The 17,086-nt window shown below is 45.3% G+C and overlaps 1 protein-coding gene across 1 annotated transcript in view; it reads right to left on the reverse strand.

Moving 5' to 3' along the window:
* LOC123750663 (serine/arginine repetitive matrix protein 2) overlaps positions 1 to 7,180 on the reverse strand; it is a 102,933-nt gene extending 95,753 nt beyond the window's left edge. Inside the window, 1 exon segment of the mRNA XM_045732775.2 lies at positions 5,863 to 7,180. Within this exon segment, the coding sequence (XP_045588731.2) occupies positions 5,863 to 5,867 (5 nt within the window). The 5' untranslated portion in view covers positions 5,868 to 7,180.
* Between the last annotated feature and the right edge of the window lie 9,906 nt (positions 7,181 to 17,086).

The raw sequence follows: 17,086 nt of genomic DNA on the forward strand, positions 1-17,086 counted from the left end.
TGCTGTGTTACAAAGTTCATTCGCTCCAGATGTTCCAATAGCTTTTTTTCGCACAATCTTCTCCATCAGCTTGCATGGTATGCAGGTTAGGGACACTGGTTTACAGTGGGATTTGGGAGGCACCTCCCACATGGTGGTGGGAGGCTCGATCACACATATGTGGATCTATATGTATGCATGTGAGTGCGTGTACGTGTGTGTGTGTGTTTTATGACTGACTAGAGGAGCGCCGTGATGGTGGTGGGAGGCTGAGCTCGACCCCCCGTCACACACACACACACACACACACACACACACACACACACACACACACACACACACACACACACACACACACACACACACACACACACACACACACACATTTTCTTGGATTGTCGGAAAGCCTTTGACACAGTACCGCATAAGAGGCTGGTACATAAGCTGGAGAGACAGGCAGGTGTAGCTGTAAGGTGCTCCAGTGGATAAGGGAGTACCTAAGCAATAGGAAGCAGAGAGTTACGGTGAGGAGTGAGACCTCAGATTTTCGTGAAGTCACCAGTGGAGTCCCACAGGGCTCTGTACTCGGTCCTATCTTGTTTCTGATATATGTAAATGATCTCCTGGAGAGTACAGATTCATTTCTCTCAATGTTTGCTGACGATGCCAAAATTATGAGAAGGATTAAGACAGAGGACGACAGCTTGAGGCTTCAAGAAGACCTAGACAAGCTGAAGGAATGGTCGAACAAATGATTGTTAGAGTTTAACCCAAGCAAATGTAATGTAATGAAGATAGGTGTAGGGAGCAGGAGGCCAGATACTAGGTATCATTTGGGAGATGAAATTCTTCATGAATCAGAGAGAGAAAAAGACTTGGGGGTTGACATCACGCCAGACCTGTCTCCTGCAGCCCATATCAAGAGGTTAACATCAGCAGCATATGCCAGGCTGGCCAACATAAGAACGGCATTCAGAAACTTGTGTAAGGAATCATTCAGAACTTTGTATACCACATATGTCAGACCAATCCTGGAGTATGCAGCCCCAGCATGGAGTCCATATCTAGTCAAGGATAAGACTAAACTGGAAAAGGTTCAAAGGTTTGCCACCAGACTAGTACCCGAGCTGAGAGGTATGAGCTACGAGGAGAGACTACGGGAATTAAACCTCACTTCGCTGGAAGACAGAAGAGTTAAGGGGGACATTTTTTTTTTTTTCTTTTTTGCAGGGATAATCCTGCGCGGGCCCTAAGCCTCTGGCTGGCCCACTGGGCGGGCTCTAAGCCTCTGGCTGGCCCACTGGGCGGGCCCTAAGCCTCTGGCTGGCCCACTGGGCGGGCTCTAACCCTCTGGCTGGCCCACTGGGCGGGCCCTAAGCCTCTGGCTGGCCCACTGGGCGGGCCCTAAGCCTCTGGCTGGCCCACTGGGCGGGCCCTAAGCCTCTGGCTGGCCCACTGGGCGGGCCCTAAGCCTCTGGCTGGCCCACTGGGCGGGCCCTAAGCCTCTGGCTGGCCCACTGGGCGGGCTCTAAGCCTCTGGCTGGCCCACTAAGTGTTGCTTGTTTCTGTTTTACTTGGGCGGAGTATGAGTATTTATGGCTCGTATGGTCGCTTCAGTAAGATTTTGCCATATGTGTTTAACAACTTCTTCTGCTCTGTTGAATCTAAGTTGAAATCTTAATGGGTTTGTAACTGTGCACTGTGTTAGATAATGTTCCAGTGGTCTGCCGGGCATTTCTCCACAGTGTTGACATTTCCTCTCATCTTCCGGAACCTGTAAGCCTATTTCCCATGCACATGGGTATCCAAGCCTGATGCGATGTAAGTGTACTTCTGTCGTTCTACTGCTCCCTTTCATCAAACTAAGTGGTTCGTAGTTGGTTGAATTCTTGTACCAACCCGCAGATCCTGATGTTGCAACTGCTGTGTTGTATTCACTGTACATCTTTTGCATTGCTCTGTTTCGAATTACTTTCTTCATCCGTGATAGACTCTGTGGTATGTAAATGTCTACATTTCTCCTCTTAGTAGCAAGTTTTGCAGCTTCGTCTGCAATGTCATTTCCTATTATTCCCACATGACTTGGCACCCAGTTGATAAGTACCCGTCGGCCTTGTCGTTTGAGTGTGTGCATGAATGATAAGACATTTGTGATCAGATGGATGTTATCACATATGTGTCCTTGTTGCAAGGTTTCAATGGCGGTTCTCGAATCTGTATGTATGATAACATGTTGTCGGTGTTCAGCAAGAGCATGTTCCAAAGCCTTTTGAATGGCTAGCATCTCTGTTTGTAAAGTCGAACACCCATTTGAGAGCCTCCAACTATTCACAGAGTTTCCTGCTTTAACTGCAGCTCCGGTTTCTTGTCCCTGCTGGTCTACTGATCCATCTGTGAAGTAAGTGAAGCTGTCGGATGCCATGTTTGCTTCTATATGCATCTGTGCAATGTTACGTAGCAGATGAGGATTTGTCTGGTTCTTCTTTCCTTCAAGAGCCATAATCTGAAAGTCTGCTGGCAGAGATTCCCAAGGGGCTTGTATAACAAAGTCTGCATGTATTTCGTCGACACCCCTCAAGGGGGACATGATCACCACATTCAAGATTCTCAAGGGAATCGACAGGGTTGATAAAGACAGGCTATTTAACACAAAGGGCACACGCACTAGGGGACACAGGTGGAAACTGAGTGCCCAAATGAGCCACAGAGATATAAGAAAGAACTTTTTTTGTGTCAGAGTGGTTGACAAATGGAATGCATTAGGCAGTAATGTGGTGGAGGCTGACTCCATACACAGTTTCAAGTGTAGATATGATAGAGCCCAATAGGCTCAGGAACCTGTACACCAGTTGATTGACGGTTGAGAGGCGGGACCAAAGAGCCAGAGCTCAACCCCCGCAAGCACAACTAGGTGAGTACACACACACACAGTACAACCAGGCCATTACATAACCTAAATACAACTGTGCACCAGGAAGCAGGCCAGATAAACTGATAGCGTAGCTACGTTGCGTGATGGTTATCTTTAGGTTATCTTGAAATGATTTCGGAGCTTTTTAGGGTCCCCGCGGCCCGGTCCTCGACCAGGCCTCCACCCCCAGGAAGCAGCCCGTGACAGCTGACTAACACCCAGGTACCTATTTTACTGCTAGGTAACAGGTACCTGGGTGATAGGGTGAAAGAAACTCTGCCCATTGTTTCTTGCCGGCGCCCGGGATCGAACCCGGGACCACAGGATCACGAGTCCAGCGTGCTGTCCGTTCGGCCGACCGGCTCCCTCGCACCGGCCGACCGGTGATTGACTTAGATACAAACGATTACACACACCTGTGTTACTTGGCATATTCAGGCCAGGTGTTTAACTCAAGAAGGGTACAGCACCCACCTCCCTTAGGAGCCCGCAGGCGGGGAACTAAAAATCCGGATTATGAGTAGCTGGAAGATCCGTCGATGCAGAACGATCGCTGATTGGCTGGGAATAATGTTGACATCAGGAAGGCCTACCATTGGCTACTGACAGTGAGCCCAATATTCAACCCATCCTCGAGCCAACTTATCTACTTGGACCCAAAAAATAATTCACATTTTGAGGTATTAATTTTGTCCAAAAAATCTAATAATCAAAATCAAACATTTCCTAGGCCTAGTATAGCACATATATGCGCTATTAGGCCTGCGATAGCGTATATTAGGCTTAGGATTGCGTAGACAGGTTTGGGCGGGTCTTTCAGTTATATTTCCTGTGGTTTGAAACAGGCCGTTTGGGCTTATTCTGTAATTCAAGGCGTGAACTGTTTAGGCTCTAACAGTCCATTTTCGTACAACCCAGGGTATGATAGCGGGTCACAGTATGATAACAACCCAGGGTATGATAGCGGGTCACAGTATGATAACAACCCAGGGTATGATAGCGGGTCCCAGTACGGTAACAACCCCAGGGCATGATAACGAGTCAAAGTATGGTAACAACCCAGGGCATGATAACGGGTCACAGTATGGTAATAACACACAGCATGATAACGGGTCACAGTACGGTAACAACCCACAGCATGATAACGGGTCACAGTATGGTAACAACCCACAGCATGATAACGGGTCACAGTATGGTAACAACCCACAGCATGATAACGGGTCACAGTATGGTAATAACCCACAGCATGATAACGGGTCACAGTATGGTAATAACCCACAGCATGATAACGGGTCACAGTATGGTAACAACCCACAGTATGATAACGGGTCACAGTATGGTAATAACCCACAGCATGATAACGGGTCACAGTACGGTAACAACCCACATGATAACGGGTCACAGTACGGTAACAACCCACATGATAACGGGTCACAGTATGATAACAACCCAGGTCATAATAACGGGTCACAATATGATAACAACCTAGGGCATGATAACGGGTCATAGTATGGTAACAACCCAGGGCATGATAACGGGTCACAGTATAACAGCCCAGGGCATGATAACGGGTCGCAGTATGATAACAACCCAGGGCATGATAACGGGTTGCAGTGTGATAACAACCCAGGGCATGATAACTGGTCGCAGTATGATAACAACCCAGGGCATGATAACGGGTCGCAGTAATGATAACAACCCACATGATAACGGGTCACAGTATGATAACAACCCAGGTCATAATAACGGGTCACAATATGATAACAACCTAGGGCATGATAACGGGTCATAGTATGGTAACAACCCAGGGCATGATAACGGGTCACAGTATAACAACCCAGGGCATGATAACGGGTCGCAGTATGATAACAACCCAGGGCATGATAACGGGTCGCAGTATGATAACAACCCACAGCATGATAACAGGTCACAGTATGGTAACCCACAACATGATAACGGGTCACATTATAGTAACAACCCACAGCATGATAACAGGTCACAGTATGGTAACCCACAACATGATAACAGGTCACATTATAGTAACAACCCACAGCATGATAACAGGTCACATTATAGTAACAACCCACAGCAAGATAACGATTCACGGTACGCAGGCAACACGGCATGATAACAGGACATAACATGATAACACACGCGATAACACAAGTGTTGTCACAAAATAACAGGCAAGATAACACCTGTTCCTTACCTTCTCCCAGCTGTTATAATTGATGGTGATTACGAAGTAATTACCTTCACAAGTACTCCTCCCCCTCTCACCCCTTGCTATATAAGGTAATTAGCAGTCTTAATTCATTACTAACTTAGCCTTATTATTGACTAACTTTGCCTAATTATTTACTCATATTGGCCTAATTTATTACTAGCTTTGTCTAATCTATTACGAACTTTACTTAATTTATTACGAATTTGACCTAATTCATTACGAATTTGACCTAATTTATTACGAATTTGACCTAATTCATTACTAATTTGAACTAATTCATTACTAATTTGGACTAATTCAATACGAATTTGGCCTAATTTATTACTAATTTGGCCTAATTTATTACTAATTTGGCCTAATTTATTACTAATTTGACCTAATTCATTACTAATCTGATCTAATTCATTATTAATTTGGCCTAATTCATTACTAATTTGGACTAATTCATTACTAATTTGGCCTCATTCGTTACTAACTTCACCTAATTCAATACTAATTTGGCCTAATTCATTACTAATTCGTTACTAATTTGGCCTCATTCGTTACTAACTTCACCTAATTCAATACTAATTTGGCCTAATTTGGACTAATTCATTACTAATTTGGACTAATTAATTACTAACTTGGCCTAATTCATTACTAACTTTATCTAATCCATTATTAACTTGGCCTAATTAATAACAATTAATAATATCTCTGTCACCTTGGAAATGTTGAGTAGATATTATAATAAATTTTTTCTTACCTCATTGTTCCTGGATATTAAATATGGCCTTTCACTGTAGACGGTTCATGGTTCACTGTAGACGGTTCATGGTTCACTGTAGACGGTCCATGGTTCACTGTAGACGGTTCATGGTTCACTGTAGACGGTCCATGGTTCACTATAGACGGTCCATGGTTCACTGTAGACGGTCCATGGTTCACTATAGACGGTCCGTGGTTCACTGTAGACGGTCCATGGTTCACAGTAGACGGTCCATGGTTCACTATAGACGGTTCGTGGTTCACTGTAGACGGTTCATGGTTCACTGTGGACGGTTTATGGTTCACTGTAGACGGTCCCTAGTTCACTATAAACGGTCCCTGGTTCACTGTAGACGGTCCATGGTTCACTATAGACGGTCCATGGTTCACTATAGACGGTCCATGGTTCACTGTAGACGGTCCATGGTTCACTGTAGACGGTCCATGGTTCACTGTAGACGGTCCATGGTTCACTATAGACGGTCCATGGTTCACTATAGACGGTCCATGGTTCACTGTAGACGGTTCATGGTTCACTGTAGACGGTCCATGGTTCACTATAGACGGTCCATGGTTCACTATAGACGGTTCATGGTTCACTATAGACGGTCCATGGTTCACTGTAGATGTTCCATGTTTCACTGTAGACGGTTCATGGTTCACTATAGACGGTCCATGGTTCACTGTAGACGGTCCATGGTTCAATGTAGACGATTTATGGTTCTCTTAAGACTTCATGGTTCACTATAGACGGTCCATGGTTCACTGTAGACGGTCCATAGTTCACTCTAGACGGTCCATGGTTCACTGTAGACGGTCCATGGTTCACTGTAGACGTCCATGGTTCACTGTAGACGGTCCATGGTTCACTGTAGACGATTCATGGTTCACTGTAGACGGCTTATGGTTCTCTTAAAACTGTTCATGGTTCACTGTAGACTGTTTATGGTTCTCTTAGACTGTTCATAGTTCACTGATGACGGTCCATGGTTCACTGTAGACGGTTTACGGTTCTCTTAGACTTCACGGTTCACTGTAGGCGGTTCATGTTTCACTGTAGACGAGTTAAGTATGGTTCTCTTATACTGTTCACGGTTGACGGTCCATGCTTCACTGTAGACGGCCCATGGTTCACTGTAGACGGTTCACGGTACACTGTAGATGGTTCCTGGGATACCGGTCAAGGAATGAAAGACTTTGATAAATAATCCCCTACTGTGATCCGCCGCCAGAGACACATATGTGTATCGGAGATACACATGTGTATCGGAGACACATATGTGTATCCGAGACATGTGTATCCGAGACACATGTGTATCGGAAATATGTGTATCGGAGACACATGTATATGTGTGTATTAGGAGCCCTGGATGCTGTGTGCTTTTTCAGCATCCAGGCCTATGGGGCAGATCACATCTCCCGTCTCGTGTGAATGTGAGGTGGTAGGCCTATTGTAAGGGCTGTAAGTGTGTGGGAGAGTGAGTGTGTGAGTGAGTGAGTGAGTGAGAGAGTGTGTGAGTGGGTGAGTGAGTGGGAGAGGGAGGGAGGGAGAGCGCGGGACACCCTACCCCGAGGAGCGCGTCGCCAGCACTGACGGTCCAACACCACCGTTGCCAGGTCAACCCCGGCTCATACACCCATATATACAACACCTCATGTATAATACAATACCCCCCTATGTATACTACAACACCCCCATGTATCCCCTACTCTCCCATATTATACATGACCAAATTATGCATCATATCCAAATGAAATAGAGAAAAATCAGTGTACGCATATAATAATAATCTAAACATTTGTCACATGATAGCCTAATATATCAGAACTCTTATATATATTAATATATCAGGGCTATATATATTAATATATCAGGGCTATATATATATTGTTTAGTAATATATTGTGTTGAAGGTTTTTATGCTATGAAAAACTATGTAATTGCTGTTTAAGTTAAGGCTTTTCATTGATTAATTATTGATTCGTTTAGATGAGACATTTCTGGTGTGTGTGTGTGTGTGTGTGTGTGTGTGTGTGTGTGTGTGTGTGTGTGTGTGTAGTACATATGCTCTTGCGGGCATACTCTTCAGTGTGTGTGCGCATACACATAGACGTACATGGGCAGTTTTGTGCGTACATGTGTGTACACGCGCTGTCAGGTATTGAACAGTAAAGTACTCCACAGGTGTGTGAGGCAAGATGTGACGCACTTCACACTGGTGAGGCAAGGTATGACGCACTTCACACGGGGTGAGGCAAGGTGTGACGCACTTCACACGGGTGAGGCAAGGTGTGACGCACTTCACATGGGGTTATCTTGAGGTTATCTTGAGATGATTTCGGGGCTTTTAGTGTCCCCGCGGCCCGGTCCTCGACCAGGCCTCCACCCCCAGGAAGCAGCCCGTGACAGCTGACTAACACCCAGGTACTTATTTTACTGCTAGGTAACAGGGACATAGGGTGAAAGAAACTCTGCCCATTGTTTCTCGCCGGCGCCTGGGATCGAACCCAGGACCACAGGATCACAAGTCCCGCGTGCTGTCCGCTAGGCCGACCGGCTCCCAAGGTAAGGCAAGGTGTGACGCACTTCACACGGGGTGAGGCAAGGTGTGACGCACTTCACACGGGGTGAGGCAAGGTGTAACGCACTTCACATGGGGTGAGGCAAGGTGTGACGCACTTCACACGGGGTGAGGCAAGGTCTGACGCACTTCACACGGGGTGAGGCAAGATGTGACGCACTTCACACGGGGTGAGGCAAGGTGTGACGCACTTCACACGGGTGAGGCAAGGTCTGACGCACTTCACACGGGATAAAGCAAGATGTGACGCACTTCACACGGGGTGAGGCAAGGTCTGACGCACTTCACACGGTGAGGCGAGGTGTGACGCACTTCACACTGGTGAGGTAAGGAGTGACGCACTTCACACGGGTGAGGCAATGTCTGACGCACTTCACACTGGGTGTAGCAAGTTGTGACGCACTTCACACGGGTGAGGCAAGGTCTGACGCACTTCACACGGGGTGAGGCAAGGTCTGACGCACTTCACATGGGTGAGGCGAGGTGTGACGCACTTCACACGGGTGAGGCGAGGTGTGACGCAATTCACACGGGTGAGGCAAGGTCTGACGCACTTCACACTGTTGAGGCAAGGTCTGACGCACTTCACACTGGTGAGGCAAGGTCTGACGCACTTCACACGGGTGAGGCAAGGTCTGACGCACTTCACACTGGGTGAGGCAAGGTCTGACGCACTTCACACGGGGTGAGGCAAGGTCTGACGCACTTCACACTGGTGAGGCAAGGTGTGATGCACTTCACACGGGTGAGGCAAGGTGTGACGCACTTCACACGGGTGAGGCAAGGTCTGACGCACTTCACACGGTGTGAGGCAAGGTCTGACGCACTTCACACGGGTGAGGCAAGGTCTGACGCACTTCACACATGTGAGGCAAGGTCTGACGCACTTCACACGGGGTGAGACAAGGTCTGACGCACTTCACACGGGGTGAGACAAGGTGTGACGCACTTCACACGGGTGAGGCAAGGTGTGACGCACTTCACACGGGGTGAGGCAAGGTGTGACGCACTTCACACGGGTGAGGCAAGGTCTGACGCACTTCACACAGGGTGAGGCAAGGTGTGACGCACTTCACACGGTGTGAGGCAAGGTCTGACGCACTTCACACGGGGTGAGGCAAGGTCTGACGCACTTCACACGGGGTGAGGCAAGGTGTGACGCACTTCACACGGGTGAGGCGAGGTGTGACGCACTTCACACGGGGTGAGGCAAGGTGTGACGCACTTCACACGGGGTGAGGTAAGGTGTGACGCACTTCACATGGGTGAGGCAAGGTCTGACGCACTTCACACGGGTGAGGCAAGGTCTGACGCACTTCACACGGGTGAGGCTAGGTCTGACGCACTTCACACGGTGTGAGGCAAGGTCTGACGCACTTCACACGGGGTGAGGCAAGGTCTGACGCACTTCATACGGGGTGAGGCAAGGTGTGACGCACTTCACACGGGTGAGGCGAGGTGTGACGCACTTCACACGGGGTGAGGCAAGGTGTGACGCACTTCACACGGGGTGAGGTAAGGTCTGACGCACTTCACACGGGTGAGGCAAGGTCTGACGCACTTCACACGGGTGAGGCAAGGTCTGACGCACTTCACACGGGTGAGGCTAGGTCTGACGCACTTCACACGGGTGAGGCAAGGTCTGGCGCACTTCACACGGGCGAAGCAAAGTCTGACGCACTTCACACGGGGTGAGGCAAGGTCTGACGCACTTCACACGGGGTGAGGCAATGTGTGACGCACTTCACACGGGTGAGGCAAGGTCTGACGCACTTCACACGGGGTGAGGCAAGGTCTGACGCACTTCACACGGGTGAGGCAAGGTCTGACGCACTTCACACGGGTGAGGCAAGGTCTGACGCACTTCACACGGGTGAGGCAAGGTCTGACGCACTTCACACGGGTGAGGCTAGGTCTGACGCACTTCACACGGGTGAGGCAAGGTCTGACGCATTTCACACGGGCGAAGCAAGGTCTGACGCACTTCACACGGGGTGAGGCAAGGTCTGACGCACTTCACACGGGTGAGGCAAGGTCTGACGCACTTCACACGGGTGAGGCAAGGTCTGACGCACTTCACACGGGTGAGGCTAGGTCTGACGCACTTCACACGGGTGAGGCAAGGTCTGACGCACTTCACACGGGCGAAGCAAGGTCTGACGCACTTCACACGGGGTGAGGCAAGGTCTGACGCACTTCACACGGGGTGAGGCAAGGTGTGACGCACTTCACACGGGTGAGGCAAGGTCTGACGCACTTCACACGGGGTGAGGCAAGGTCTGACGCACTTCACACGGGGTGAGGCAAGGTGTGAGGCACTTCACACGGGTGAGGCAAGGTCTGACGCACTTCACACGGGGTGAGGCAAGGTCTGACGCACTTCACACGGGTGAGGCAAGGTCTGACGCACTTCACACGGGTGAGGCAAGGTGTGACGCACTTCACACGGGTGAAGCAAGGTCTGACGCACTTCACACGGGTGAGGCTAGGTCTGACGCACTTCACACGGGTGAGGCAAGGTCTGACGCACTTCACACGGGCGAAGCAAGGTCTGACGCACTTCACACGGGGTGAGGCAAGGTCTGACGCAATTCACACGGGGTGAGGCAAGGTCTGACGCACTTCACACGGGGTGAGGCAAGGTCTGACGCACTTCACACGGGTGAGGCAAGGTCTGACGCACTTCACACGGGGTGAGGCAAGGTCTGACGCACTTCACACGGGTGAGGCAAGGTCTGACGCACTTCACACGGGGTGAGGCAAGGTGTGACGCCTCACCCTCACAATGAGTTATTATTATGAATTATATAATGTCATGAGTGCTAATTAAACACAAGGCGTCCTATAGACTCCTCAGTCATATGTAGATGATATGTAGACCTGGTGTGTCGTGCACTATATATATGGCTACAGTGATGATGGGTGTAGTTCACTTATTATGCACCCTATACCCATCCTGTAGGCGGTAGTGGAAAGTGTTACAGAGGCACATAATGGGCTCAGGGACTCTGGAGCCAGATTCACGAAGCACTTACGAACCTGTCCATCTTTTCTCAATGTTTGGCGGCTTTGTTTACAATTATTAAACAGTTAATAAGCTCCGAAGCACCAGGAGGCTGTTTATAACAATAACAACAGTTGATTGGCAAGTTTTCATGCTTGTAAACTGTTTAATAAATGTAACCAAAGCCGTCAAAGATTGAGGAAAGATGTACACGGTCGTAAGTGCTTGCGTAACTGCTTCGTGAATCTAGCCCCTGAACCCCATAATTTTATTTAGCTAAGCAGGTTACAATCTTGATGAGCTAATTCAATGCACATCACAACCACTACATCAATGATGGTTGTGAGCAAAGATATTTACGGTAAGAAAGACTAGAAGCTCACAACCAGTGATATGTAAATGAGAAAAGTGTCTGAGGGCCTGAATTCAAGGCAGACTACCAATTGCATGAGAATGGGACTCCTCAAGGAGGAGTCCTCAGCCCTAGTATTTTTAACACCGTTACCATGGCATTTGCAGAAGGGTTTAATTTGCTAAGCTATGCTGATGATACAGCATTAGTCGCCACCGGTCCTTCACTCGTGAATAAGGCACAAGTGACGCTAGAGAAAGTAACATCTGAATGCAGCATTTTAGTGCCACAAATATCTGCTCAGAAATCTAATGCCTAAGACTAGGCTGCAACGCTCCAGATAAGCACCTACGCATTCAAGACACTAACCTTCAGTTACACAATACCAATATCTTTGAGTGTGGATGGATTCTAAAATAACATTTAACAAGTGAATTCAACGTTTGAAGGAGAAAGCAAAGTCACAACTGAATATAATGACACCTCAGAAGATGGAGAAGCGACGAGGTTTCGAAGGCACTGAAGCCTAATGTTGACCAGACCACACACTAGAAAATGAAGGGACGCCGACGTTTCGGTCCATCCTGGACCATTCTCAAGTCGATTGTGAATGGTCCAGGACGGACCGAAACGTCGTCGTCCCTTCACCTTCTAGTGTGTGGTCTGGTCAACATACTTCAGCCACGTTATTGTGACTCATCGCCTGCATACTGAAGCCTAATGAGAGCAATCACAGGGCCCCGTCTAGGCGCGTCACACAGTGTTTTGTGAATATTTTACATACACGCAGCTCGTTCCCTGGTTGATTATGCAGCGCCTGCCTTACTCTTTCTCCTGGTCAGTGGGCACAGGTTGAGGTTATAGCATCGTGATTCTGGGGCTCCCATCTGGGGGACACAGATTCTGGGACACATGATGATTCTGGGGCTCCCATCTGGGGACACATCATGATTCTGGGGCTCCCATCTGGGGACACATCATGATTCTGGGTCTCCCATCTGGGGGACACAGATTCTGGGACACATCATGATTCTGGGGCTCCCATCTGGGGACACATCATGATTCTGGGGCTCCCATCTGGAGGACACAGATTCTGGGACACATCATGATTCTGGGGCTCCCATGTTGGCTAAAATACATAGTTTAAGACTGGAAACCAAACTAACATCGGTTGAAACAAGGATAAAATGGCTTGCTGCATACATGTTAACCAAGACATTGACTAGACCATGAAACAGTTCACTTAAAAGATACAATCATTGGAGCACTAATTCGGGATGGAAGAACTCTCTGTAGTAATTGTTTGACTCACTGTGCAGTAAACAATATCAACATATCAATTGTGACACTAGCTCTCCACATATGTCAGTTACTTAATTTTGAAATTCCATTATATTCAGCCTTATTCAAACGTAAAACCAAAAAGTACCTAATTTCATCCTCAAAGTTTCCTACCTTGTGCTCCAAACTCACACAGTATCTTGTACTACCCACTTCCCCAATATTATTACTTAAAACGTGTAAAAACCAAAATTTTCAATTTTCAAATTTTCACCAAAATTGATGAGGTTTCATCAAAACCTCATCAATCACCTCTGTTAACTTATATTGTAGTTATTTGTTGATATAAAACCTTGCTACAGTGTACCTTTTCATCTTACCTGATATGTTAGTTTAAGGACCTGCCCGAAATGCTGTGCGTGTGTACGCATAATAATGCATGAATGCAAGGCTTTGCAAGAATGTACACATATCAATCTTATGTAATCTCACCAACCCATTGTACCTTCAAAGAATAAATTATTATTATTATTATTATTTTTATTATTATTATTATTATTATTATAATGCAAACAATTAAACGTCAAGGTCCTTGAATAATGGTTTAGGGGTGTAGAAATAGCCTAAGCTACTCTATCCCTTTGAGATGCATTTCTTTCTTATTTCAATAAACATACTTGAACTTGAACAACTGGGTGCAAAGTCATATAGAAAGGCTAGTTGGGGGGGTAGAAATAGCCTAAGCTACTCTATCCCTTTGAGATGTATTTTTTCTTGTCTCAATAAACATACTTGAACTTGAACTTGAACTTGAAAGGCTAGAGAATGACATTTCAGATGCAACTGCAAAACTTGCAACTTAAAAGAGGATTGCAGACATTTACATACCACAGAGTTTAGCACAAATAAGGTAATTAGAAAAAAAACAATGCAGAAGATGTATAATTGAGCATAATGCAGCAGCTGGAACATCAGGATCTGCAGGTTCGTGCAACAACTCAACCAACTACTTCATCAAAACCAACTTTCATCAAATCCTATTTTGATGAAAGGATTCACAGTAAATTATCACTCACAGGAAATTACAGGCACATAGAATAAATGGTAGAAGTATTAGTATTAAGCTTTAGCCTTAGTGTTTTTCCTGCCCGAAACGCTTTGCGTAATAGTGGCTTTAGGCATTGTATGTACTAGATCTATCTATAAATCCATCAACTTTTGTATCGTACCTTGTATGTATGTACTTTACCTGAATAAATATTTGTATTTGTTAGAATACTGGAATGGACAAAACAATGGTTAAAACAAAGAGAGCAAAAGGTCGTCCTGAACGGAAATGAATCTGACTGGAGGAATGTTATGAGTGGGGTACCCCAAGGTACCATTTTGGGGTCAACCCTTTTTGTAATATACATCAATGACACAGATGAGAATATTACAAACAACATCATCAAATTTACAGATGACATTAAGATGTACAGTAAAGTGGGAAGTGAAACAAATATTGAGGTTTTAATAAGATATCCACAGAAGCTCCACAAATGATCAGAAGACTGACAAATGCTTTTTAATAACGATAAATGCAAGACCTTTCATGATGGGCATAACATTCCACGTCTCAACTACCAAATCAACCTAGCAGCAGATAGATGAAAAAGGGACCTTGGGTCAGAATCCACCAATCACTGAATATTGCACAACAAGTGGGAGCTGCTGTAAGAAAAAGCAAACCAAATCCTATGAATAGTTAAACGAAATTTTGACTTCAAGGAAAAAAAATGTAGTTGTAGAACTGGATGAATCTTCTTAACTGTAGCCTGTGTTTAACGCAACAGTAAAATGTGTACTTGGATGAAAAAACGATTCTTCGCGGCAGGGGATCGTATTCCAGGGACCATAGGATTAAGGACTTGCCCGAAACGCTACGCGTACTAGTGGCTGTACAAGAATGTAACAACTCTTGTATATATCTCAAAAAAAAAAAAAAAAAAAAAAAAAAAAAAAAAAAAAAAAAAAAAAATCTCTGGTGCTTGTATCATCAGAATAAATCACTTGGATTATTGTATCCAAGGAGACCTCATCTTCAGAAAGACATAGTTGCTGTGGAGAAAGTTCAACACTTGGCGACTAAAATCATTCTTTAACTAAGTCGACTCTCATACCAGCAACGGTTGAGGGCCACAGGGCTAACAACACTACACACCAGGCATGACAGGGCGGATCTCATCGAAACTCATAAAATACCAGACCACTTCTTCGAAAGGTCAGATGTAGCACAAACAAGAAGCAACGGTTTCAAGCTCAACAAGCCACAATACAGGATGGTAAACAGATGCTTTTTCAACCATAGGGTTATAAATTCATGGAGTCGCCTTCCCGCCGAAGCCGCAAATGTAAAACGCTGATAATGTGTGATAATGATATGATAGACAGAATACTTAGGAACTACAAGAATTTTGCCCCAATGATTGTAACACTTACTATATTAATATGCAATATTAAATGTTGTATTGTGATTTGTCTATCTGTACTCACTGAATTTGTGCGCCCCTTGAGGGACTTGAAGTAGAGGGGGGTAGAAATAGCCTAAGCTACTCTATCCCTTTGAGATGTATTTTTTCTTGTCTCAATAAACATACTTGAACTTGAACTTGAGGTGCAGAATTTCAAAATCCAGCTCGACAAAATCATCAGGACAAATCGAGGGACCTTCGACAAGCCGCCGTCTTTCTGTCTTCGTCGAGGCCAATAGAAATAGTGGCCCCTTGGGTAAATTAGGGTAAACATTTAGGAAAGTATGGGGTGCACAATAAATACAAAATACAAATACAAATATTTATTCAGATAAAGTACATACATACAAGGTGAGATACAAAAGTTGATGGATTTATAGATAGAGCTAGTACATACAATGCCTAAAGCCACTATTACGCAAAGCGCTTCAGGCAGGAAAAACACTAAGACTAAAACTTAATACTAACTTAGATTAAAGTATAAATTGTGTTGAGAAAAAATCAGAAAAAAATGAAAAAAGGGGGGGGGGAAACATGGCAGAAAAAAAGCAAAAATACAATTTGGTCAACAAACAGCATTGTTTAAAGTCGTAGACATGGGTTGACATTTAGGGGTGATGTAGGTTACATTGAGTTAAACTACCACTCACAGGATAAGTATGGGGTGCACAATGAGCTACCCTCTCTAGCGACAATAGAATTATTCGATCCAGCTTTCCTGTACCGTTGTGAGCATGTACCGTAGTATTCATGTATCGCAGTGCTCATGTACCGTAGTATAATCTTGATGAGCTAGCTACAAAATTCAGTGCACATCGTCATATCAACAATGGGTTCGAGATTGACCACAAGTTACAATTACTAGTACAGTTGCTTCACGGACTCTATTTTGCACTTTGGATATACAATAGGAAATGTATATGTTTATCTCTCAGAACGTTTGGTAATATGTTTATTGTTTGTGATGTGTGTCTATGTATGTATTCACACGATGTACTGAACGGGGTGAGAATAGCTTGAGCTACCTCATCCCTTTGTGTGTATTTTACCTCAATAAACTTATTTCAATTTCAATTTCAATTTCAATACCATTTTTAAATAAACGTGTTACCCTTAATAACTTCCTGTAATGTAGTAGGACAATGTTCTGTATCTACACATTAGCTGAGTAATTTGAAAAAGAGGAAAACTCTGAAATATAAATGTATTAAGGATGTATTATTAAATTAAATGTATTATTTTACTGAATCATTTGATATTAGTAGCTATGTAAACTTTATTGCTTAGGAAATTACTTGTGTAATTTAAGTGTTTTGCATGGGAGTGAAATTACTGTATGAAATGTATTTTCTTATTTTCTGTGATATGTTAAATATGTTAAATATGATATGTGATATGTTAAATAATAATAAAAAAACATTAGATGATCAGAGGAAAAAGTCTCATAAATTCACATTCCCCGCGGGCCATCGACGCCAGAACCTGACACG

The sequence above is a fragment of the Procambarus clarkii genome, chromosome 4 (genome assembly GCF_040958095.1).
Source record: "Procambarus clarkii isolate CNS0578487 chromosome 4, FALCON_Pclarkii_2.0, whole genome shotgun sequence".
Lineage (NCBI taxonomy): Eukaryota > Metazoa > Arthropoda > Malacostraca > Decapoda > Cambaridae > Procambarus > Procambarus clarkii.